This window comes from Sarcophilus harrisii, chromosome 1, assembly GCF_902635505.1.
Source record: "Sarcophilus harrisii chromosome 1, mSarHar1.11, whole genome shotgun sequence".
In the NCBI taxonomy this organism is placed as follows: Eukaryota; Metazoa; Chordata; class Mammalia; order Dasyuromorphia; family Dasyuridae; genus Sarcophilus; species Sarcophilus harrisii.
The window spans coordinates 252787256-252811805 of record NC_045426.1 but is presented as its reverse complement, the minus strand read 5'-3'; the positions used below and the strand labels follow the sequence as shown (position 1 = coordinate 252811805).

At 46.0% G+C, this 24550-nt stretch overlaps 3 protein-coding genes across 8 annotated transcripts; 1 reads left to right on the top strand and 2 right to left on the bottom strand.

The window, feature by feature from the left end:
- The first annotated feature begins 9 nt into the window (after window positions 1–9).
- Window positions 10–10612, top strand: ZNF646 (zinc finger protein 646). 5 transcript variants are annotated; one of them, XM_031939818.1, is made up of 4 exons: window positions 10–262; window positions 1851–1914; window positions 2426–8003; window positions 9497–10612. In XM_031939818.1, the coding sequence occupies exons 3-4, from the start codon at window positions 2513–2515 to the stop codon at window positions 9559–9561; spliced, it is 5556 nt and encodes a 1851-aa protein (XP_031795678.1). In that variant the 5' UTR covers window positions 10–262; window positions 1851–1914; window positions 2426–2512; the 3' UTR covers window positions 9562–10612. The 5 variants fall into 5 exon arrangements, with proteins under 5 accessions (XP_031795678.1, XP_031795672.1, XP_031795685.1 ...); XM_031939812.1 differs by lacking the exon at window positions 10–262 and adding an exon at window positions 286–817; XM_031939825.1 differs by lacking the exon at window positions 10–262 and adding an exon at window positions 286–881 and having other exon boundaries at window positions 2447–8003.
- On the bottom strand, window positions 10421–17111 carry PRSS53 (serine protease 53). Of its 2 annotated transcripts, XM_031939852.1 has the most exons (11): window positions 14685–17111; window positions 14346–14508; window positions 13865–14130; window positions 13616–13770; window positions 13075–13294; window positions 12592–12742; window positions 12258–12502; window positions 11936–12081; window positions 10951–11161; window positions 10694–10761; window positions 10421–10620 (listed from the first exon to the last, which is right to left on the bottom strand). In XM_031939852.1, the coding sequence occupies exons 1-10, from the start codon at window positions 14731–14733 to the stop codon at window positions 10739–10741; spliced, it is 1629 nt and encodes a 542-aa protein (XP_031795712.1). In that variant the 5' UTR covers window positions 14734–17111; the 3' UTR covers window positions 10421–10620; window positions 10694–10738. The 2 variants fall into 2 exon arrangements, with proteins under 2 accessions (XP_031795712.1, XP_031795721.1); XM_031939861.1 differs by lacking the exon at window positions 10951–11161.
- Window positions 17112–17354: 243 nt separating this feature from the next.
- Window positions 17355–19647, bottom strand: VKORC1 (vitamin K epoxide reductase complex subunit 1). Its single transcript, XM_003775264.4, has 3 exons — window positions 19391–19647; window positions 18422–18531; window positions 17355–17980 (listed from the first exon to the last, which is right to left on the bottom strand). The coding sequence occupies exons 1-3, from the start codon at window positions 19567–19569 to the stop codon at window positions 17760–17762; spliced, it is 510 nt and encodes a 169-aa protein (XP_003775312.2). The 5' UTR covers window positions 19570–19647; the 3' UTR covers window positions 17355–17759.
- Window positions 19648–24550: the final 4903 nt, after the last annotated feature.

Here is a 24550-nt window from a genome sequence, read left to right as displayed (position 1 = left end):
TCTAGGACCCACCTGACCTGTAGCATGTAACACGTGCAATCATTTGATTACCGTTCCTAGAGAAATGTATGGCGGGAACTATTTTAGCTCTACCCCACCGGATGTGCAGTTTAACAGTTATTGGACAAACGGAAGTATGCCTAGTGATGTGGGAGGGGCTAGTATTGTGCCTTGGATACCGCTCCCAGGCACCAGAAACGGGGCGGTCCCATTGGGCCGGACGAAAAGAAGGGAAAGTGCTACCGGGGCGGGTTTGGCGGAGGTTAGTAGGGAAGCCTTTGCGGGGCGAACACTTCCTGTTTCCTAGTAACAATAGGAAGTGTCCGCGGAGCCGGGGGAGATCTCGGGCTCGTGCCAGCTGAGCTCCCTTTCCTTTCCCCCTCCTTCCCCTTCCCTTTTCCCTCCCCACTTTCCCTTCCTCCTCTTCCTTGGCTTCCTGGCCTGAGCGCGCTTGCGCGTGGACGAGAGACCCTCTCCCCCCCCCTCTTGGGGGGGGAAACTTGAGTGGGCATCGGGCGACTGACTACTCCTCCCCCTCCCCCACCCCCTCCCTACCTCACAGAACTCTTCGGCGGTTGGGGGGGGGTTATGGGGGAGGAGGAAGAGTAGTGGTCTTCATTGTGCGCACGCGCGAACGGCCCTTCAGCCTTCGTGAGACTCGGACATCCCCCCCACCCCGTTCGACCGTTGCCCTGTACGAACGAACGCAACCTTGTCGTCTTCTACACCTTCCGACCTCCCTCCCCACCCCCACTCCCCCAATTTAATTCTCAGTCCCTAGGGAAACGAAGGACTTTGGGCCCCTCCCAATCAACTGGTGAGCTGGAGGCAGGGAGCTCAGAGAGGGACCAGCGTCCTCTCCCCGCCCCCAGGGAGGCGAGGTGAGGGAGGGGAGGGGACTTGAGGGCTTGTTTTGGGCTTCGGGAGTGTGGGGGGGCGGGACACTAGAAGGGGTTTGGGTCGTGGGGGGCTGGAAGATGGAAGAGTCAGGATAGTGGCTACTGTTGGGGGAATGGGGGAAAGGGGTACCTAAGACCTTCCCTTTTGATCTGAAACCCCTGGAGAGAAAGTAGAACATTCATGTGTCCATTTCAAGTTGTTGATTCTAAAAGGTGGACAAAGCAGTGGTTAAGATTGGTTTAAAAGAAGAGTAAAACGTGGGGTCCAGTTGGGATAGCCAGAAGAAAGAACCTTCTGGAAGCAAGAGGTGTGTGTGTGTGTGTGTGTGTGTGTGTGTGTGTGTGTGTGTATGTTCTGTATACCTGTGGATGTGAATTATATGGTGAAGACCCAAGATTTGAAGTGTGGGAGAAAAAGAGGTCTTGAGGAGTGAAGAAAAAACAAAAGTAACAGAATGACTGAGGAAGAGGAGAAAAGATTGAAAGAGTTTGAAGAGAGGGAATAAAAAGCAAGGAAGCAGATGGGAAGCACATGGTTATGTGAAAGAAGGATAAGACTTAAGAATCAGGAGACCTGGGTTCAAGACTGCCTAACTTTGCCACTTAGTTGTAGGTCCTTAGCCAAATTACTTCTTACTGAGTCTTAGTTTCTTTGTCTGTAATAGGGGAGGGAATGATAAAATCTGTTCTCCCTGCTTTATAGACTTGTTGTGAGGATTATGTGAAAAGGGATTTGTGAATTCAAGTGGTTTTTTTTTCAAATTTTAAAAAATACCTGAAGTATTTATTAGATGGGAAACAATGGGAATGCATGATCTGCAAAGGATGGGGAGGGGGGAGATAAAATAAAAGCTAAAGTAGTAAAATGGTGGAAGAAAGTAGAGAGTATAGAAAAGCTGGTCTTTTCTTGAACAGTGAGTTTTGATTTTTTTTTTTTTTTTAACTTAACAGATCCTCAGTTGGAGAATAGTGATACAGAGAAACTCTGAGTTGGATCCCCAGCAACTTATATAAGGTATTAGTGTAGCTTTATCTTAAATAATGACTTTAACTTGGGTTGTAAAAAGTGAACTTTATTCTTATCTAAAGATTTTGGAGAGGTAAAACTTGAGAGAGATAAAAACCAGTTCATTGGGTCAGGAAATAAAGAGGGTGAAATGGGGGCACCAATGACAGTTAAATTAAGTTTGGGGGGTATTAAAGAAAGAAGGAAAGTTCTTTGGGTTGTGATAACTACAGTTAAGGGGTCTTGGTGCTGGACTTTGAGGATCAAAACCTGTAAAAGGTAATAGAAATTTATTCCTTTTATCCAGGGAAGTGGCAGTCTCTCAGTTTTTGCTTACCCTATCTCTTGTTTTTATTTGGGGGAAATTGAGAATTTGATCATATAAGATAGGAACTTTAATGCAGGACATGAAGTAACATGAAGATACTCCCTAATGGACAGGGTCACTTACAGTAAATTACATTCTCAACTCCTTTCTAAATGCTTCCTTTTTAAAATTTAGTTTTATTTTAAATTCTAGTCCCTTTTGCTGCTTCTTCAGAGCAAGAAGATGCTATTACCACTTGCCTGTGTTTCCTGAGCATTCTGCAGTTTGCCTTGCCACCTCATGGAGGATACCCCTGCTTTGATCAGCTGCCCTGATTGTCAGCGTCATTTCCCCAGCCTTCCAGAACTGGCACGTCACCGTGAGCTGCTCCATCACTCACCTCCAAACAGGAATGATGATGAAGCTGATGGGATTCCCCGGCCATACCGATGTGTACAGTGTGGGCGGGGTTACCGTCATGCAGGTAGTCTGGTCAATCATCGACGGACCCATGAGATTGGTCGTTTTCCCTGTACCACATGCAACAAAGACTTCTCCAATCCTATGGCCCTCAAGAGTCACCTGAGGACTCATGCCCCAGAGGGCCGCAGGAGGCATAGGCCTCCCCACCACAAAGAGGCTGCATCATATAGCCAGGGCCAGATGACTACCACTAACATTTGGGGAAGTGTGCCTGGTTCTCGGGAAAACTGGGACAACCAGACAAGCCATGGACAAAGTACACATGTATGGGAGGCTGGGCCTGATCCTAGAGAATCTTCTAGTACCTGGGAAAAGCCACCTGGACACAAGGATGACTGGGAGAACAAGACAGATTCTAAAGAGAGTATAGAGGGATGGGGAAACACATCAGGTTCTACAATGTCCCCTGCTCTGCCTGCTCCAGCCAATAGCCTTCTTAGCAATTTAGAGCAGTACTTAGCTGAATCCATGGTAGATTTTACAGGGAATGAAAGACCACCTCAGTCCCCCCCTGCTGAGGATGAACGTCGGTATAAGTGTGGACAGTGTGGCAAAACCTATAAACATGCTGGAAGTCTAACCAACCACCGTCAGAGCCATGCCCTAGGTGTCTATCCCTGTGCTGTGTGCTTCAAGGAGTTTTCTAACCTTATGGCTCTAAAGAATCATTCTAGGTTACATACTCAATATAGGCCTTATCAATGTCCTCGTTGTCCTCGAGCTTTCCGGCTGCCTAGTGAATTGTTGGGACATCAGCAAGCCCATGAGGGGGAAGGGAAGGAACTATCCTGGGAAGGAAAAGGAGAGCCATCTGCTAATGGAGAAAGTGGACATGATAGAAATCAGTTTCATGATACTAAGGAACTTAATGCCTCTGGGGAGTTAAATACTTCTGGAGAGCTTGATGCCAGAGAGCTTAATGATGGTGGATTAGAAGAATATAGGCCTTTCCGTTGTGCTGATTGTGGCCGTACTTACCGACATGCTGGGAGCCTTATCAATCACCGGAAGAGTCATGAGACTGGTATCTATCCATGTCCAGTCTGTCCAAAGCAGCTATTCAATGCTGCAGCCCTTAAAAACCATTTACGGGCTCATCTTAAAACTCGTCGTAGTGGAGGGGAAGAGGAACAGCATCAACCACCACCTCCAACACCACTGCCTTCCCTAATGGCAGCAACACGACCAGAAGTTGACCCAGAGGAGGAAGAGAATCCTGTTACTCCAACTACTACCACAGACCATCGCCCTTATAAATGCAGTGAATGTGGACGGGCTTACCGTCACCGGGGAAGCTTGGTAAACCACCGACACAGCCATCAGACTGGTGAATATCAGTGTTCCCTTTGCCCTCGCCAGTATCCAAACCTCATGGCCCTCCGCAATCATGTGAGGGTGCATTTTAAGGCAGCACGACGCAATGGGAGTCAAGGGAGAGAGGAACCATTGAGTCATGATGGGGAAGATATCACACTTGGCCTAGAAAGGGAAGATTCTACCCCTAGTCAAGAGGAGTACCACCCAGAAGAGAAGATAAAACAGACAACCCAAGGGGAAGAAGATCCTAATGAAGAAGGGACAATGGACAGCCATCCAGAAGTAGATATGGCAGTAGCACAAATATGTGGTCTTTGTGGGATGCTTTTTGATGATGTACAAAGCTTAAAACAACATGGCCAAACCCATCATGAAGGGGAGGGTAATAAAACTGAGTCAGTGGAGTCACCTCCAAGAGCCTATTCCTGTAGAGATTGTGGAAAAACTTATCGACATTCAGGAAGTCTCATCAACCACAGACAGACCCACCAGACAGGTGACTTTGGTTGTGGGACATGTGCCAAGCACTTTCATACTGTGGCAGCCATGAAGAGCCACTTACGACGTCATAGTCAGAGGTGGAACAAGAGGCATCAGCAGCAGACTGGTGAAATCACTGATGGAAGCAGCAGTGGAGTGATGGTAACAAATAGAAGTGAATCCTCACCAGAGGACTACCAGGAAAAGGATTTGGTCGTGAAAGAAGAAAAAGAGAAAAATGACTTTCATAAAGATGTAAAAGTGAATGGAATCAATATGGCCAATGGCAAGTTGGAAAACAATGAGAACTGTTTTCAGGGGGATATTCAGCGTGACAAATGTAAGCAAGAAAAAAATGAGGCCTGCTTCCAGAGTAATGAAGATGGCAAAACCAATGAAGAAAGATTGGAAGGGAAGCAGTCCTGTTTCTTTGGGAAGTTAGTAACAACAAGCAGTAAGGGAGGCAATGGGGATATGCCAGTTTTGGTAGAAGGGGAACATAAACAGGAGAGTGTATGTGATGCCATTTCCCATGGCCCTGAGGCTCTCAATGGTTGGCGGACCTCTGGCCACCACACATGTCATGACTGTGGGCGATCTTTCCACCATACAGCTGGCTTACTGAACCATCGACCTTGCCATCCACCAGGCATCTATCAGTGTTCACTCTGCCCTAAGGAATTTGACTCACTCCCTGCCCTACGCAGCCATTTTCAGAACCATGGACCAGGAGAGGCCACATTAGGGCAGCCTTTTCTTTGTTGCCTTTGTGGCATGATCTTCCCTGGACGGGCAGATTATAGACAGCATAGAAGTCAGGCCCATGATTCCCCGGGTGAGAGCCAAGGTTCTTCAGAGGATGAAGAGGAAGAGGAATTGGCCTCTAACTCCACTCCCTTGCAACTCTCAGAAGCAGAGCTACTAAATCAATTGCAGCGGGAAGTAGAGGGACTGGATGGAGCTGGCTATGGGCACATCTGTGCCTGCTGTGGCCAGACATATGATGACCTAGGAAGTCTGGAGCGCCATCATCAAAGTCTAGGGAATATTTCTGTAGATAAAATTGATGAGACTTCTGCAGACATGGGAGAGAAGAATGAGATCTTAGAAACAACTGTGGGTGATAGTTCTGAAAGTACTGTGGACCCTATCTCTCAAGATGACACAGGTACTAATTCTGTGGAGTGTTTTGACTCTATGTCCAGAGACGGTATGGAAGCTGTAGGGACTGTGGATGCGACTTCTGTACTAGAGATAGAAGGCACCAATGTAGAAGCTGCTCCTGAAGCCTTTTCTTCTGCCCAGCCTCGTCCCTTTCAATGTAGTCAGTGTGGTAAGACCTATCGCCATGGTGGGAGCCTGGTAAACCACAGAAAGACACATCAAACAGGAGATTTTGCCTGTCCTATCTGTGCCCGAAGATATCCCAATTTGGCTGCCTACCAAAATCATTTGCGTAATCATCCTCGTTGCAAAGGGGCAGAACCCCAGTTAGGGGTCAACCCTATGGTGGAAAGCAGGGGAACACAAACGGCAACAGAGATGCCATTAGAACAGCAAGAAATTAAAGAGGAGGCAGTGGAAGAAATATCCATTAAGAAAGAGCCAGAAGAAACCACTATAAAGCAGGAGGAAGTGGAAGTGCCCCTAAAAGACAGTGGCATAGAAGAGGGGAATTCAGAAGAAGCCAGTATGGATCGTCCCTTTGGCTGTGAATTGTGTGGTCGGACGTATAAACATGCTGGTAGCCTCATCAACCATCGCCAAAGCCATCAAATAGGACACTTTGGCTGCCAGGCATGCTCCAAGGGCTTCTCTAATCTCATGGCTCTCAAAAACCATCGACGTATTCATGCTGAACCCCGTCGGTTTCATTGTGGAGAATGTGGTAAAGCTTTTAGGTTGCGGAAACAGCTGGCTAACCATCAGCGTGTCCATGGGGAGCAACAAAATGGCAATTCAGGAGTTGGAAAGCTGCTGCCAAAATCATCCTCACTATCACGAGATGAACGACCTTTCCGCTGTGGGCAATGTGGAAGGACTTACCGGCATGCGGGAAGCCTCCTAAACCATCGGAGGAGCCACGAGATAGGACAATACAGTTGTCCAACCTGCCCTAAAACATATTCAAACCGTATGGCACTAAAGAACCACCAGCGCCTACACTCAGAAAGTCGGAGACGACGGACAGGAAGGGCAAGGCGTGGGTGTGGGCCTCGGGTAGCTGTTCGCTGTGCCCTTTGTAGCCGCAGTTTCCCTAGACGGGCATCTCTAGAGAGGCATTTACAGGAGCATGAGGCATCGAGTAAGAAGGAGCTAAATGTAATTAAAGTATTCAGCCAAACAACTGTCAAAGATGAGAGTCAAGCAGATATCAGTGAACTAGAAGGAAGATCACGTGAGTATGAAGTTGGAGCTCAGGGTGATAACCAAACCAAGGGCACAGAAGAATTAGGTCAGGGTCCCAGTGGGTTATCAGGTAGTCAGGAAGGCAAGGGAGAGTCCTTCTCTTGGATCACTGGGAAAACAGATGGGTGGTATATTAATGAGACACCAGTGAGTAAGCCAGGTAGCCAAGAACATGCTACCTTCAGTGACTTTGGATTTGGGAGTCCATGCAGACAGGAAGATAATCAACCTAATGAGCCAGATTTAAGTAGCCTAGAAGGTTGGGATAGTGGGCAGACCCAGGACCAAGATAGCAGTTCTCAATCCCAGCTAGAACTCCGCCCTTTTTGCTGTGCACAGTGTGGCAAGACCTACCGTCACGCAGGCAGCCTTCTAAACCACCGCAATACCCACAAAACAGGCCAATACTATTGTCAACTCTGCTCTAAGGAATTTTCAAATCCCATGGCGGCCAAAACCCATGGTCGTATTCACACAGCAACCCGTCGCTTCAAGTGCCCTCACTGTGGAAAAGCTTTCCGTGCCTCCCGTGAGCTGACCAGCCATCAGCGAACCCATGCCATGGGTCAAGGACAGGCCCCACCTCGGGCAGAGGAAGCTGATGGGCAAGAGATCGAGACTAAAAGGGATATGGAAGATAAGTATACGTCAGGGCAAGGGGAGACTCATAGAGCCACCAAAGAAATATCAGGGTCTGAGATAGCTGTGAAGGAAGCAAAAGAGGGGCTAAAACAAGCCATAGAAGAAGAACGTCCCTTCTGTTGCACCCAGTGTGGGCGTTCTTATCGTCATGCTGGCAGCCTGTTGAACCACCAAAAAGCTCATGCTACAGGTCTTTATCCTTGCTCCCTCTGCCCCAAACTACTGCCTAACCTATTGGCCCTCAAGAATCATGGAAGGACACACACAGATCCAAAGCGCCATCGTTGTGGTGTTTGTGGGAAAGCCTTTCGGACAGCAGCCCGACTAGAAGGCCACAGGAGAGTCCATGCACCTCGGGAGGGACCCTTCTCTTGCTCGCATTGCCCTCGCCGCTTCCGCCGCCAAATCAGCTTCTTGCAGCACCAGCAACAACATGAGGAGTGGACAATGACTGGCACTGGTATGAGAACATGGGTTGGGGGTGGGGAGGGAGAAGAGGGTAGTCTTAAGAGTTAAAGAGTCTTAGGAGGGCAAGATGAGGTGGAATTTTGAAAATCCAAATGCTAAAGTGGGGAGAGAACAAGGACCAAGGGAGAGAAACACACTTAGGGCATAAATAAGAGGAACTATGAAATTCTTACATTCTGGAGGTACAAAGGAATTGAGTAGGGGGAGAAGAATCTAGGTCTGGAGGCCCAATTATCTGGGTTCTGGTAGGATAATGGGTAGATGCCTTCTTTCTAGAAAGCAATATGATGTCTTTTGGTAGAAGGCCTGGGGCAGGGTAGGCAGAGAAACAGGGTGATGAAGAGCAGGGAATCTCTTCTTCAGAAAAGAGGGTAAGAGTGGCTATAAGCACCCAGCTGGAATTAACCTGTTTCTTTCCTGTTGGAAATTTAACTTTTTGGCGGGGGGAGTCAGCTCTGTACCCCTTTAGTTAACCAAATCTGGAATCTCTTTCTACTCAGCAAAGAAACAGACTAAATCAATTCATGTTCTTTTCTTCTTTGAAAATTCCAAAGAGCAGGCAGCAAAAAAAGGGAAAGAAGGGGCATCTATTCGCTACTGTTCAGAAAGCATGGTTTCTCTGCTGATTGATCTGGTGCACTTATATTGTATTTTTTCTCTTCTGATGGCTATGCCTTCCCTCCTAGAGCCTAGCCTCTTAACTTTCTGCATCATTTTAAACATCCTGCTTCACAGTCCATGGCTATTTTGCCATATTTTGGGCCCTCAATTCCCATGTCATGTCACCTTGGTAGCTTATTACTTATTCCATTCTCTTAGAACCTGCAGTTCTAAAATATAAATATCCTTTTCCTTTTAAAGAAAAATCTCTTATCAGGTTACCTTTGGTTTTTTCTCCCATTTCTCAATTCTTTCCAAGTCCCAGTCATCCTTCCCCCTTCTAAATCCCAAGCTTCTTACTCCAGAGCTGAGTCACAGTTAATTGTTTCTTTGAAGCTGGCCCTGGTTGAAGCAATAACAATAATTAGCCCCCATTTTGCATTTTTTATCAGAGGGGATCAAAGTATAAAATACCTCCACCCACACTGGTTTATAGGATGAGCCTCTTCCATTTGCTAGAGAAAACTGAAGCAGGAATGGAGTCTACATACTGTGGCTCTAGAATGAGCCTTCTCTTAATACCAGAAGGGAAACTGAGGTAGGGTTAGAGAATTTGTTGTTCTAGCCTGCTGCTTTTATTCCCAAGAGGGGAAAAGCTTTTTGCCCCTTCCCAAAGAGGATCTTTTCAGGGGCAAAAGCCATTTGTCACCTTAAAAAAACTAGAAGAATTTGATATCTGGTCTTCTTAGAAAAGAAGAGAAAGTCAGGCTTCTAAGTTCACAAAACAATAGAACATCTAACAGTTGGTGGATTTAAAGTTCTATTTAGCTGTGTTAAGCATATACAATCAGCTTGTGACCTTTGTCTTTTTCTCTCTTCCCTCAGGAGATTCACAGTCACCTACAGAAGGAGGTGGGGATCTCACATCTCCTCTCAATCCACCCCCATGACTCTGGTCCTAGACCCTTCACTCCAGTGGCCTCCAGACCTCGGCTTCTCCTCTGAACTGTTTTTCCCAAAGACTGGGACATCGGGGTTCTTATTTCTGCTTTTAACTCAGGAGAGTTTGGATATCCGGATCTCTTCTGTCATGCTCTTGGGAAGTTCTCAGGAGAGGGGCAGGATAGAACACGGTTAGAGATGCTTTCTTCCCCTTCCTGCCAATGAAAGATCTAGGAAGGGGAGGAAATCCCAACCCTGGAGAAAATGTTTCTGCCCTTTTGCCATTTCTCTCTGGCTCCCATTTTTTGCTATATGGGGCTAATTTTCCAGGATGCTGGCTATCCAGTTTTTAGGAAAGGATTAGAGCTGTACTAAGTTCTTCCCCCTCCCCCTCCCCCCCCCCTCTTCCTTAGCATCAAGGACCCTAGATCTACTGTGTGGGTCATAGAAAGAGGGATATAGGACAAAGGAACCTTGGAGTCTTAAGAATGAAGGGGAGGAAAAGCATAGGTTCAAAGGAGATATCTAGACTCCCATCGAGGGAGAAGGGAATGAGATTTCTCCCTTGGGGAAAAGCCTTTTGCTACAATTTGTAACTTATTTTCTAAAGTCTATTTTGTAAGGTTTTATTTAAGTTTTAAAAAAGGGGAAATTTGCTCCAAAAAAAAGGAAATTTTAAGAAAAAAGTTGGCTTTTAGTATGTATTGTGTTATCTGGCATTTGGAGAAGGGAGAAAATCTATTCTGGGGCTTTGTGTGGTGGGACATGATGCATGGGTTGGGTGGGGAGGAGTGCAATGACATTTAGGGAAGATTATACAGAAATCTCCCTGTTCTGCCAGGGATAACTTGGGAGGTAAAGGGGGGAGTGTCTTAATGGTGGTGTTCTGTCTTCTGCCTCTTCCTGCCTCTGCAGTGCTCATATTTCTTCCCAAGTTCAGCTGGGTTCCTGTATTCTTATGGAGCCAGGCTTACAAGATGATGGTCTTTCCAAAAGGCCTGTCCTTGTGAAGAGGGAGCAAATGGCCTGATCTCTCAAAGGCCATTATGTGTCAAGTCCTTTTATCCCTGTAATGAGAAAAAAACATGGTGTGGGGAAAGAGAACAGGGGTCATGTGGTGAAAAATGAATTGGGAGTTACCTTTGGACTGTCCCTGGATGATGATGACATCTTAGAGAAGCTCAGTCACCAGCTAGAAAGACCACCTCCTGAGGGGAAAATGGGGGTGTAGAGAAAAAATAGGTTATTCACTTGACAAAACTGTCCGTTTCCCTGAGAGTAAAAGTAGGAATTGGAAGAACAATCTGATCCTGAGGACAAGGTGATGAGGAAGCAATGAAAGAAGTATGAATAGGAAATAAGGTCATAGAGTAGGAGTGGCTTGCAGGCTTTCATACTTAGATTAGCCGGGCAGTTCTCTCCCTCAGGTTCAGGTTTTTCAGCAAAATAGACCTGCCATTTAAGGCTGCTAATCCAGTCTTCATAGTTGGGAAGTGCAGTAAAGACCCCAGGATGGACTGGGCCCCGACAGGCGTCGCTGAAACTCTGCAGCCCTGCCAGGAACCATGTGCCCATCACATCCTGCACCAATGGTGACCCTGACAAGCCCTGGCAAGGGGAGAAAAGACCCGTCACCCTTATTAAACTTTCTGAAGACACTGTGGGTCCTGTGGCAAAGCACAACTATGTGTTCTCTGTTCCTCAACATTTCCCACAGTTAAAATGTATTTAAATAGTCAGGGAACACAAGGAACTTTGTAAAAACACTTTGGGGGCAACTAGGTGGTGCAGTAGGTAGAGCACCAGCCCTGAAGTCAGGAGGACCTAAGTTCAAATCTGGCCTCAGACACTTAACACAGGCTGTGTGACCCTGGGCAAGTCACTTAACCCCAATTGCCAAAGGGAGAAAAAATTTTACTTGGGTGGAGTTTGTTGAGGTCCTAGTAACAAGGATTTTTTTTTTTTTTTTAATGCAAATCTCTTGAGCTCAAAGCCTGAGCCTTAGAAAGTCTGAGGTGCCCTATCAATTTCATAGTCTAGGAGTGGCCCTGACAACAGGACTAGTTTTGCTTCTGGGCCATTTCTCTGGAGACTCGTTAACAACTACCTAACCTTATGCTTCCAAAATAAGAAATTGTGTAGTCCAGGATAGAAAATGTTGGAAAGAAAAATGTGTGTTGCCTGGTTAGGTCAGAAACTACTTGGTGTGAAGTTATTAGTGGGAGGCTACATTAGGCTATATAAGAACCAAGGATTAAAGCTGACGTTGAACCTTTTTTAGCCTTCCAAAAGAAATAGAGCCTGAAACATAAAGACAGAAGAAGCATTTAGATTGGGAGTCCTGGTTCTGAATGCAGTTTCAGGGCTACCTGAAGTATTCACCTCACACTGGAGAAGTTCTCCCACAGCACTGCCACAGAGCATCCCTGGGAGAATAGGGACACCCTCTCCCCCGGGAGCAGCATGGAGTCTGCTGCAGGCTTTGGGGCCAAGGAGAGTCACAGGAACTGCCATGGAGGAGCCAAGATCTGTGAAGAGAGGAGACTATCAGGTCCTAGTTGGGTTATTTGCATTTGTTCAAATTTACATATACTCCCAGATCACCCAAAATGCTTGGATTGCATTGGATTCTCTAATTCCAGCTTGAGAACGAGGATTTCTCCATCACACCCATCTCTTCTCCAAATAGATCACTGCCACCTACCTGTTTCTTTGTGGGCTCTCCCCTGTGCCCAACCCCGGGCCCCTTCAAGTAGACGGTAGGAGGCATAAGGCAGGCAGAGGGGCCGAAGACTGGGACCCAAGATGACAGGTTGGGACAAGAGCAGCAGTGCAATATCATGACCACTCTCTGGGTGTGTGTAAGCACCATGAAGGGTGAGTTGGCGAAGCCCACGCTGCTCCTTACCCCTGCCCAACCCTATGCTCCACTCCTCCAAGGTCTGGCGCCTGTAGAAAGAGGATGAAGGATCTGGAAAATCTGGACTTGAGTATGAAGGGGTTATAGACCATGAATCTTGGATCTGAGGGCAGCTTACCCAATAAAACAATGAGCAGCTGTCAGTACCACTTCTTCAGACACTAGGGCTCCTCCACATACAAACTGCCCAAGGTGCCTCAGTTGTACATCCCAGGGCCATGGAGAAGGAGCACCTGGATGGGGCTCTTTCTCCTTCAGTGAACCACAGGCTACAAGAAAAAGATACTTTTATACCTGGATTAAATTCTTAGTATTGGCAGCCCCAAGTACCTGGGTTCCTGGTTCTCAAGTTCCCTTTGAGTTTTGAGTCTTCCCAGCCTGGGTTGCTCAAGTTTCTGATCTAAGACTGTAGCTTCCACCTCAGATATTTGGTTATTTAATGCAGAAATATAAATGTTTCTCTCCCCCCCCCCCCCCCCCACAGACTTTAGTCCATGTCTCCCTGACTTTAAATGGCAAGAGCTGCTGTTTGTGTCAGGTTGGAGAAGGCACTGTCTCCCCCCACACCCCAAGTTCAGACCCAGGCACCCCTGGCCCTTACAGATACAGCTGTCCTCATCACTGCTCTCCAAGACCTCAGAGTTCTGGTGGAGAAAGATGGCACCAAAAGCCTGAGCTTGTAGCCACGGTGCATAGGTGGCCAGGTCAGTCAGCAGCACTGGGGTGTCCTCTTGGGCACAGTTTGAGGAAAAGCTGATGATTCCAACCTGAACCCAGTGCCCATCTGGCTCTTCACATAGCACTGGCCCCCCAGAATCGCCCTAGAATAAACAGAAGCATTGTTATAGAGACTCAAGACCCATGAATGCCCCTGATTAGTGAAGACATACTTTAATAGGATCTTTCCATTTTGTTTCTTTTGTAGCCATTTATCTCTCTTGTTCTTTCAAGTCCACTCTGGTGTCTTCATGTATTCATCTCATCCCCCAAAGGACTACTTGGTAATCAGCTGTTCTGCCTGCCCAGCTAGCTAAGCCCACAAATCCCCTACTTCCTGGGTTCCATCCAACTCTGTTACTAGCTTGTCTCATTCTCCCCCAGTTCCCCAAGGCCAATTAGGACTCTGATATCTCCAATGGTACCTGGCAGGGACCTTGAGCTCCAGGCTGGATCCCAGCACACAGCATCCCATGCCGAGCTGGACTGGAAAGCTGCCGCAAATGCAACCGATTATAAAGGCAGTTACAGGTAGGGCGGCTGATGAGGCGCAGGTGCAAGTTCCTGAGGATTCCAGGAGCTGGGGTGAGGAGGAGATTATGCTAGAGAGGTTAGGGCTGAGATTTGAGGGACAGTACTAGAGGGACAGACAAGTGCCCAGAAATGACACTCACCCCAATCCGTGCCTTGGCCCCATCCAGTGGCCCAACATGAAGCTCCAAAAGGAAAGCGGTGGCCAGACTGGGGCAGGCAGATGGGAGACTGAGGCAAGCTTTGAGTCAGCTGAAGGAGGGCCATGTCAGAGCCCTCAGTATAGTGGTTATATGTCTGAGGGACATGGATAGAAACCACGCCTACTTCTTTTGCCCCTAAGCTAAGTCCCTTTTGCTGCAGAGAGCCCAGTACTACTGTCCAGGAACTCGGATCCGTCACAGAGGTCCTACATGGATAAGATTAAGAGTGGTTAGAAGTTCCTGGCTTTGACAAATTTCTAAACCTAAGTAAGGTTTTTTAGTTTTGTTCCCTAATTGTTCTTTGTGGAGAATCACATCAAAAGAAGGTGCTCTCATGAAAGCTTAGCCAGGATGTTTAGTGCCTAAGTCAAGGAAAGGAGTCCCAACCCCATAGTGGATGGGTGAGCCTCCCCAGACTCACCTGTCAAAACAATGGGCAGCTGTGAGAACCCAAGTATCTGAAACTAGAGAGCCACTGCAGATGTGGATTCCCTGCCGCCTTACACTTGCCTGCCATGGCCATTCTCCTGGTGTGGTATTAGCTTCCTGAGGCTTGGGAGGGCCAGGACCACGTTGACCACAGTCTAGAGATAAGAGAAAGTTTGGACATAGGTGCCCCTTTCCCCGTCCAGGTCAGCCAGACACCATCACTACCAAAGAAGACTCAAGTCACATTCAAAATTAGACCTCAGGGTCCCAATCCCACCCCCATAGTTAGATCCAAGCATCTCTGCCTCTCACCTCACGTCCTAGATCTTACCTTGTTCAGCTGCATGAAGTCCTGAAAAAAGATAAGAGATACTGGTCATTCTGTTCTGTTATCCAAAAAAATGGTGGCTTGAGGTTGAGAAAGGAACTGGAGTGAGGGATAGAGGCCCCTTAGCTCCTCCTCCTCAGAGACTACCTGACTCCATCACCACCACCTCCCAGAAAGAAAATATTTATGAGGTCCAGAAGCAGCTTTTACTGGAACCGATTCAGAGCGTCAAGCAACACTGAGATAATTATTTCTCCTCCCTCCCTCAGCAATCCAAGGGGCAAGGAGAGGACCTTAGGCTCATCTCTGGGGTTTAGGTAGCCCTCTGAACCTAAATATCTGGTTTCCCATCTCTCATTTTACTCATAGACCTCAGGCATCCTGCACCCTAGTCTGTCTCCTAATAGGTAAGTCAAAGTTGAGTTTTGGAAAGGATGGGGGGGTCATTAGCCTAATTGCCCCACACTCTGAAGGATGGAAAAAAGGCAATTCTGGTCATATTTACATGGAGAAAGAAGGAACCCAGAGATTCCACCTCCCATGTCTCTAGTTTGTCTAGGAGACATCCCCAGTTAGGCATTTCAAAAACCTATATCCACACCTTAATACACACACAGACAAATAGATAATTGGTCACAGAGAAAGAGCAAAGTGAAGTATGAAGATCACAAAATCTAGAGTAACATAGCAGTGAAGTCAAATTTTCTCAAAGAATTAACAGTAGCATAGACATGGATTCACACAGATGGTCACAGGCACATATATAGTTATACAATTATTGAGTGACAGGTATAATTGTATAGTCATTCACACAATGAATTCAAAAGCAGCCTAAGTTTATGGTTACCCTCTCCAGAAAGCCCAACACCATACCCCTTAAGGGTCCTATAAACTGTAGGAGCTGCTTGGCTAGAGAAGTTCTATAATACCCCAGCTATTCACACACCACAGCCCAGTCTCCTTCCCCTGAGCAGGTGAGGTCCTTTCCCTCTTGATCTCACCCCTTGAAAGAACCAATGCTTCTAATATCAGTAGTCCTCGTCTCCAGCTCCACTTCATACTATTCCCAGCTCTGCTCTGATGCTTTCAGGAAGGCCACCAAGTCTCCTTTTCTTTGGGGAGCCCCACCTCCAAAGTCCCACCCCCATTCTGCTTCACTCACCAAATGAATTCCTCCACCCTGACATAATCCCAGGTTAGGACAAACTAACTTGACCCTGGGGGTTGTTAATTAAGAAGGCAACATTTCCTTCTCAGAGAACCTTCACCAGAATATTGTTGGGATGGCTTGTCTCATTATTTTAGCCTGATACCCTAACACCAGGGTGCTCTTATAACATCAGGAGATCTCCATCCCCTTTTGGTGTGGTTCTGGAGTAGAAAGACGACAATTAAAATTTTTAACTACTTGCCGATCAAATGGCCGTATTCTCCACTGCCTCTTCTCTACCATATTTTAATTCAACATTCATACCCAACAATATTCCCTCCTCACCAGGCTGCTTCAATACTTCCTCTGCCTCTTTCTGGTTTTTGGATTAGATTTTGTTTACAAGGGATAAAGCTCAGATCTGCCAGCACAACTAGGTGGTACACTAGCTAAGATCGTAAATGTGGAATCAGGAAGACCTAAAGTTCAAATTCAGCCTCAGACAATATGTCACTCTGGATGAGTCACTTAACCCATCTGCCTCAGTTTCTCCAAAAGTTGAGGGTCAATTAAGGTAATTACATCCCTACCTCATACTAGGTATTTAATAAATGCTTATTCCCTTCCCTTCTCATTCTGCTAAAGACTGGTCCAATAGCCTAATCCTTGATCTTATTTGCATGTCTTCTAGCTTTTTTCCTTTTTTATTTTCACTCTCTTCAAATCTATTTCTTTTCTTCCGTTTTGTTTCTTTGGGTCTCCTTTGTTCTTCATAGTCCAGTTAACCAATGCCCCAACAGTTTGCCTCACATTTCCAAATCTAGCCTGGCAAAATCTATTGGTCCCAACTGTTAAAAAAAAAAAAAAAAAAAAAAGACACCTGATCCTAGGGCAACCGATTACAGCATCCAAAACATAAGGACCTTATCCATTCTCCCAGTTCTGGTGCTTCTACCAAAATTCCAATTGGGTCCTTATTCCCATTCCACATCGTAACCTCAGTTCAAATGCTACAATTTCTCTCTCAATCCATGTCTCTTCCCAGTCTTAATCAGACAATTTGATGGAGGATCAAAGAATAAAACGGCAAAATTATGTTGTTACTAACTGCAATTCAAATTCATAGTAAAAACGATATTTCCTACCAAATAGTTGGGACCATCCCTTCTATGGTTCACAGAGCTATTTGGTGAGGACAAAGGGATGGAATATATTCCCAACGACCTTTCCTGTTTGGGGTAGAGAATCTCTTCTTCGCCAAGGCAGGACAAGAAATCTCCCTAGTCCCTAAGGGAAGTGGGGTAAAGACCTGGGGTGAGGGGGTTTACTCCCCAAGCTTGAGGCAGACTGCCAGGAGCCTAAATGACTCTGCAAAGTGGGGAACAGGACTAAACAAAGTCCCAATGCTGACTCACATCCTCACCAGCCCCCAGGCAGCCTAAGGTGGAGACTGAATGCTTTGCTATTGAGAAGGAAGTGGGGCTAGTCTTGGTCCAAGACAAAAAGAGTCCACATGCCCAATGTCTTTCTCATTTTTTTTTATTGAATAGCATTGATTATGCTCCCACCCATAACTGATGAGCAATTTTTATTCCAGCTTTTCCTAAAACTGGTAGTGTAGGAGAAAATGGTGGAATCAGCAGGTGACTCCAGAGACAACTGGTCCTGGCAGTAGGGACCTGCTTAGGTTTCCTGGAGGATTCCATGGGAAGAGGGGGATATAGGAACAGTCTTTGTACATAAGAGGCAAGAAGGGATATGGAAGAGATTTAAGAAGTCAAGGACAGAAAAACACAGACTGTGAGCATGGATCCTTGCCATCATCTTTCAGTCTTCACCCAAACTCCAAGAGCTGATGAGGTGGGCTCCTCCTAGGTGAGATCAGAGTTCACTTAGGGGGTTGGCAGTCCTCAGTAGGGTCATCGAAGTCAATGATGCTTTTTATTTTGGTCCTGTAGTCTCAAGGGCCTCCTTGCTCTCCGGTAGTTGAGTATCATTAGACCCAAATTGATGGCATACGTGGTGACACAAACCAGGCAGAAGTCATACAACACAAAATACAAGATCCAGGCTAAGTAAACTGAACCCAAAAGGGACAGCACGGAGCTCAACATCAAGACAGAGGAAGCCCATGGAGCACTGTAGCAGCCTGGGGGAAGACATTGGTAGGAAAATCAGTACTTTTCTCCAGGAAGTCTTGCTAGATGCAGCAGTACCATTCTGACTACCTCTTTTAATCATCTTCCAGCAAAGCATTATACCAATCTATACTGATTACCAGTAAACATCTACATCAACAATTTTCCTGCTTCTGTTCCAAGAATTTTCAGATCTCAAGGACAGGGGGAAGGTCTTTATCCTCCCTTACCAGTATCTGGGGAGGAGGTGGGGATGATCATGAGTCCATAAGGGTCGCTTGGTTCATCTTGTTAACCAGATGGGAAAGCGGAAGATGAGGTGGGGTCATAAGAAAAGTAAGGATTCCAGGAAAGCATGGGTGAGGCCTCACCGGGAAGAGGCAGGGACTGTGGAGAAGGGGTGGGCACTGTGAAGAAGTAAGTCTTATGGGGCAAAGGGACTTCCCACTCACCCAGAAGGAGCTGCTGGCTATAGAAGATGAGGCCGAAGATACTGTTGGACTGGTTCAGGATGCTTTCAGAGCCCAGGAAGGGTTCCACCAGCCCAAAGCCCTTACTCCATCTAAAGGATAGAGAAAGGGAGGGGGAGGGAGTCAAGGAGACTCAGGCTGAAGAAGTGGCATCCGCTCCCGGGCTCATCCTAGTTCTGTGGAAGGAGTTATTAGATTGGGCAATTTGGGAATACATATGGAACTTTCCCCAACAGTCTAAACTTCTGAGCAACAAACAGAATGCTAGGTCTGGAGGAAGGAAGCCCTAAGTTTAAATCTTGTCTCACATACTTCCTAACTGTGCGATCCTGGTCAAGGGATTTGGTTGCTTCAGTTTCCTCGGGAGAAGTTCTCGTGTTTGTAATGCAATTAGCACAGTACCAGCCGAACAAGGGAGTGCCTAAAGAACAACGTGTTTTCTTCCTTCCTCCGAGATCCAAAGGGATGAACCCGTGGGTAGGGATTACATGCTGAACCCCCAGGCAGAAGGCACAATAGTGCTTGGACGGACCTTTGGTTAAGCAAGGGAAGAAAGCCCTCAGGCTGGGGCTCCCTTCTATTCTCTTCCCAGCCCCGTTCCCCGCTCCCAATTCCCCAGGTTCGAACAAAGGTCAAGACCCGGAGCTTTTCCCTCCTAAGGGGGCCAGTCCATAGGTCAATGACCTTTGGAGGGAAGGAAAGCCACGTCACGCTTGCAACAACGGCCACGGCCTCAGTGCCAGGAACGCAAGCCCCCCGCGCCTTAAAGCTCCCTTCCGCTACAGCAATCGCCCTTCCTCCTCCGTCCCGCCAGGAGGCACAGTCCCGGGGGCCTCAGGACGGCTGAGGTCGCCCTGCCCGCGCCCACGGCTCCTCCTGTTCTCCCCAAGCCACCAGCATCCCTATCTCCGCTTCGTGCACCCCGCTCCCCGAAGCCGCCCGCGCGCTCACGGGGAAGAAAACACGCGGGAGCAGCTGATGGACTCGCCCAGGTCGCAATAGGCGCGGTACTCCCGGCTCCGGGCGCGCTCCGCCTTCACGTGCAGCGCGTAAGCCGAGAGCGCGAGCCCCGCCAGGCAGAGCGCCAGCCGCGCCATCCCCGGGCTCCCCCAGCCGGCGGAAGACACCATCGTAGCTCCCCGAGGCGGCCACAGCGCGGAAGCCGGAAGCGAGACAGACAGCCACCGGGGCAACTGCGGGGGAAGGGGGAGAAAGGCGGGGAACGAGGGCCACGCCCATTCCTCCCTGCAAGCCGATTGGCCCGTCTCTCCGAATTCAACCGTCCAATCTGGGAACGCGCTCGCTGCGCAAAGCCCGCTGGGAGTTGTAGGAAAAAAAAGTTGAAGAATTTCCGGCTCAAAAGAAAAGCGAGGGAGCAGACTTGGGAGTTGTAAAGTAAGAGATGGAGAAACGACGGGTAACCAAGCCGTGTTTAGGAACATACTGGAGATGTACTTTCGGGCGCGTTGCCCCTTTTCTCCCTTTGCTTCTTTCTTCCCAGCGCTGGGACCGAAATGCAGTTGCCGCCTGGGGGAGTTTGCAAACTTCTAGCTCAGCAAATAGGTGGGACTCGGTAGGCTGTGGTGCCGGGCGCGACCACGAGGGGGTAGCATCGACCTGGCAGCTCTGTGGCCGGCTCAGCGGGGCAAGTTTTTGTCTTCTCCTACCTCTAGCTGGGGAGATGTGGAGAAGGAGCATGTCCCGGCCTCCGCCCCTCCCCCTCTTGCACGCCTTGCGTTTCGCTCACCTGCTGCTCTGGCTTCTCCCTGACTTAGCGGCGCTCAAGACTCCCCGGAGAGCCAAGAGGTCGGTGACTGACTGGGGGGTGTCAGGATGAGGAGGGGACACCCTAGGCAGAACTGAGCTGTGATACATGCCACAGTTTTTTAACGTCTCTTCCACTCTGCAAATCAAATGGAGCAGTGCTGTTTTATGTCTTAGCTTCAGAGACCAGGTGGGAATGATATTGCAGGAGGTGAGAGGAGGGGGAAGAGAAGAGGCTGACCTCGTTTTCTTGCCAATTAATTCAGTCATTCAGCATTTGCATATAACTTCATCCCCTTACTGGTGATCGTGGTCTCTATTCTGCACGGTATAAGAGCTCATTGTAAACTCTTTGAATACAGAGTATCTTAAAATTTTTTGTATCATCTAGTTTAATAAATGCAACCAACAACTCAAGTCATTTGCGTAAGATTCCTGTGGTGCGATTGGTGGAGAAGGATTATCTAATGGCGATTAAATTATTATAATAAATTAATTATTTAATTGGCAAATAGTGGGAGAGGAGAAATCCTACTTCTCTCTTCCGATTTCAGAGAGAAAAACTTTAAATTTCAGATTCTCTTCAAGGAAAGGCTCCTCGAGGGAAAGAGACTCTTTTTTTTCCTTTTTAAAGCTTTTTATTTTCAAAACATGTATGGATAATTTTTCAACATTGACCCTTGCATAGCCTTGTGTTTCAAATTTCCCCCTTCTTTTCCTTAACCCCATCCCCTAGATGGCAAGCAATCCAATGTTATACATGTTAAAATATATGTTAAATCCAGTATGTGTAAGTATATTTATACAATTCTCTTACTGCACAAGAAAAATCAGATCAAAAAGGAAAGAAATGAGTAAGAAAACAAAATGCAAGTGAACAGCAACAAAAAGAGTGAGAAAAACATTGCAATTCTTCTAAGCATATTTCCACATTTATCATACAAAATTTAGCATTATATTTTCCCGTCATCTTAGCCAATCTGAGAGATGTGTAGTGGCCTCAGAGAATAACAGCATTTTTTTGAGCAGGACCAGGAGATCATTATATACTTCAACAACAATACTATATGATGACCAGTTCTGATGGATCAGGCCATCCTCAGCAACGAGATCAACCAAATCATTTCCAATGGAGCAGTAATGGACTGAACCAGCTATGCCCAGAAAAAGAACTCTGGGAGATGACTAAAACCATTACACTGAATTCTAATCCCTATATTTATGCCCACCTGCATTTTTGATTTCCTTACAAGCTAATTGTACAAATTTCGAGTTCGATTCTTTTTTGTACAGCAAAATAACATTTTGGTCATGTATACTTATTGTGTATCTAATTTATATTTTAATATATTTAACATCTACTGGTCATCCTGCCATCTAGGGGAGGGGGGGGGGGAGGGTAAGAGGTGAAAAATTGGAACAAGAGGTTTGGCAATTGTTAATGCTGTAAAGTTACCCATGCATATATCCTGTAAATAAAAAGCTATTAAATAAATAAATATATATATATATATATATATATATAAAAAGAGAATAACAGCATTTTTTAAAGGAAAAAAGAAACAGAATCAATGAAAATACACAACAAGTGGATAAATTGTAGCACATGAGTGTTACAAAATATTACTATACTGTAAAAAATGATAACTGTCTCCATAAACCTGTAACTAAGAGAAACAGAAGCGCAAAAGTCTAAGCATAATCTGTTTAATAGCAAGGTTAGTACTTATCTCAGTGATCAAAATCTCACCCATACAATCAAAGCATTCTTTTGAACACTTTGATTATATAAGTTTATTATATAATATCAACTGATACCAAATAAACTAAGACTTCATTGGCCCATATTGTGCTAACTTGTAACAAGAGTCTTCCAGAGTCTATGGTAACACAGAATTAGTCAACACCTTTGGAAAATTCTCAACTCAACAGTCCCTTGCACCAAAGAAACCCAGTGCTTAGAAAAATATCTGATCAAGTTGAATCATCCTCCATTCAGCTTTAGCTTTTTTAAGAGGCAAGTTAGCTCAAAGTTATATGCATAGTCTCCTTTGTAGTATCATATTACTAAGGCCTTTACAAAATAATTCTGAATCTCAGTCTTTAGGAATTGATTACAGTGGTTACTGCTGTCATTAATAAAACTCTTCACTACTAATCAATCAATAATCAATTTTACATAATTATCATCAATACAGACAAGCATGAAGAAACTTATATGAACTGATGAAATATGAAGTAACCACTCACAAGAAAACAGAACAGAAGCTGTGGAGGGAAGCCAGGAAGCTGCTCGAGCACTCCCAGTTTCCCTTGAAAACCACACAAACCAAGCTCTGAACAGAGTCTGGAGTGGCAGGACCTATGAAGAGATGAAACGAAACAATTTTCCAGCTCAAGATAGGACTTCAAGAAAGGTCAATCTTACTGAGGTGAAAGGGGTATGCAGCCCAGCTCAGAAGATATCCAAGAAAGCAAGTGGGGAAGCTCTTAATATCAGCAGATCAGAAATAGAAGACCCTCTGTCCTGACTCGATGAAATAGTAGCAGAGCAGATCAGTGGGGGGAGCATGCAGCCCAGGTAATCAGGTAACAGATGGGACTAGTCAAGGCTACCCCCAGAGCTGTAAGCAAGATACCAAACACAAAGGTTTGTGTTTGAGCTTTGCTCAAAGCCAAGCTTTAAGCTGCACAAGAAGCTGGAACATAACCCCAAAGTGCAGGAGCAGAACTAAGACTTTAAAAATCACAAAAAGAGGAGAAGGAGAAAAAAGATGAGCAAGACAAAAAGTTTTCAAACTATGTATATCCTTTTTAAACCAGCAGTGTTTCTATTGGGCTAATATCCCAAAGAGATCTTAAAGGAGGAAAAAGAAACCCACATGTGCAAAAATGCTTGTGGCAGCCCTTTTTGTAGTGGCGAGAAACTGGAAACTGAGTGGATGCTCATCAATTGGAGAATGCGGAATAAATTATGGTATATGAAAGTTATGGAATATTATTCTTCTCTAAGAAACAACCACCAGGACGAATTCAGAGAGGCCTGGAGAGACTTATATGAACTGATACTGAGTGAAATGAGCAGAACCTGTAATGCCGAAGAAACTGATCAAGACAGAGATTAGAGACCAATTCAATAATTTATTAAATGAAGAGAAATACTGGGACCAGTGCATCCAATGTTGATCCCAGGGCTAGACGAGACTATCATTTCAAAGAGTCTAGCCCCGAATATTTGGATAGCAAGCCTTTTATGGAATAACAAGAACAATGACATAATGGAGGGACCTAGGTGGTGATAACCTCATAGAAGGAGGTTACTGACATTCTAATGACATTAAGGAATGTCTATAAAACCTTTATCTCAACCATTAAGAGGGGACGGTCATAACCTAAGGCAGAATTACGAAATAGGACAATTCGAGGAACTGGTCACCCCATTAAAAGGGAACTTTGGCATAACAAACCAAGAGATCATTGTACATAGCAACAAGAAGACTATACAATGATCAATTCTGATGGACACAGCTCTCTTCAACTGTGAGATGATTCAAACGGGTTCCAATTGTTCAGTGATGAAGAGGGCCATCTACACATAGAGAGAGGACTGTAGGACCTGAGTGTGGAACACAACATAGCATTCTCACCCTTTCTGTTGTTAGAATACCCCCAAAGACAGAATAGAACATATTTCAGCTGAAAGCGACTTTGAAGTTCAACAGAAAAAGTCCGAGGAACCAGGGTGAGACTTTAGCATAATCCCAGCACAGGCTACACCAATGCTAGACCCAGACCCAGACCAGACACCAGCCTCAGTGAGGTGGGACCTCTGAATCACCAGTAGTGCTAGAGGCGTCTGGATTTCTTGGCCAGGGAACACCAAGGAAGACTCAGAAAGTCAATGGGAAGGGTCTGTGTTACCAAGTTGGGAGCCCCCAGTGCAGGCCCTGACAGTGCAGCCCTGGCCCCAAACATAAGACCCCAGCACCAGCAAAGCAAAACTGTTGATTTAGCACACTAGATCCAGATATATTGGGGCAGGGACACCCCAACAGCTCCAGAGCAGGAAAGAAGAAAATTAAAGTATCTCATTGAAAACAACTGACCTGAAAAATAAATTAAAGAGAGACAACTTAAAAATTATTGGACTACCTGAAGGCGCCGACTTAAAAAAAAAAAAAAAAAAAAAAAAAGCAAGCCTGGACAATATTCTTCAAGAGATCATCAAGGAAAACTGCCATAATATATAGGAGAACCAGAGAGCAAAATCGTCATTAAAAGAATCCTTCAATCATTTCCTGGAAGAGATTACATAAAGAAAATCCCAAGAAATATTGTAGCAAAATT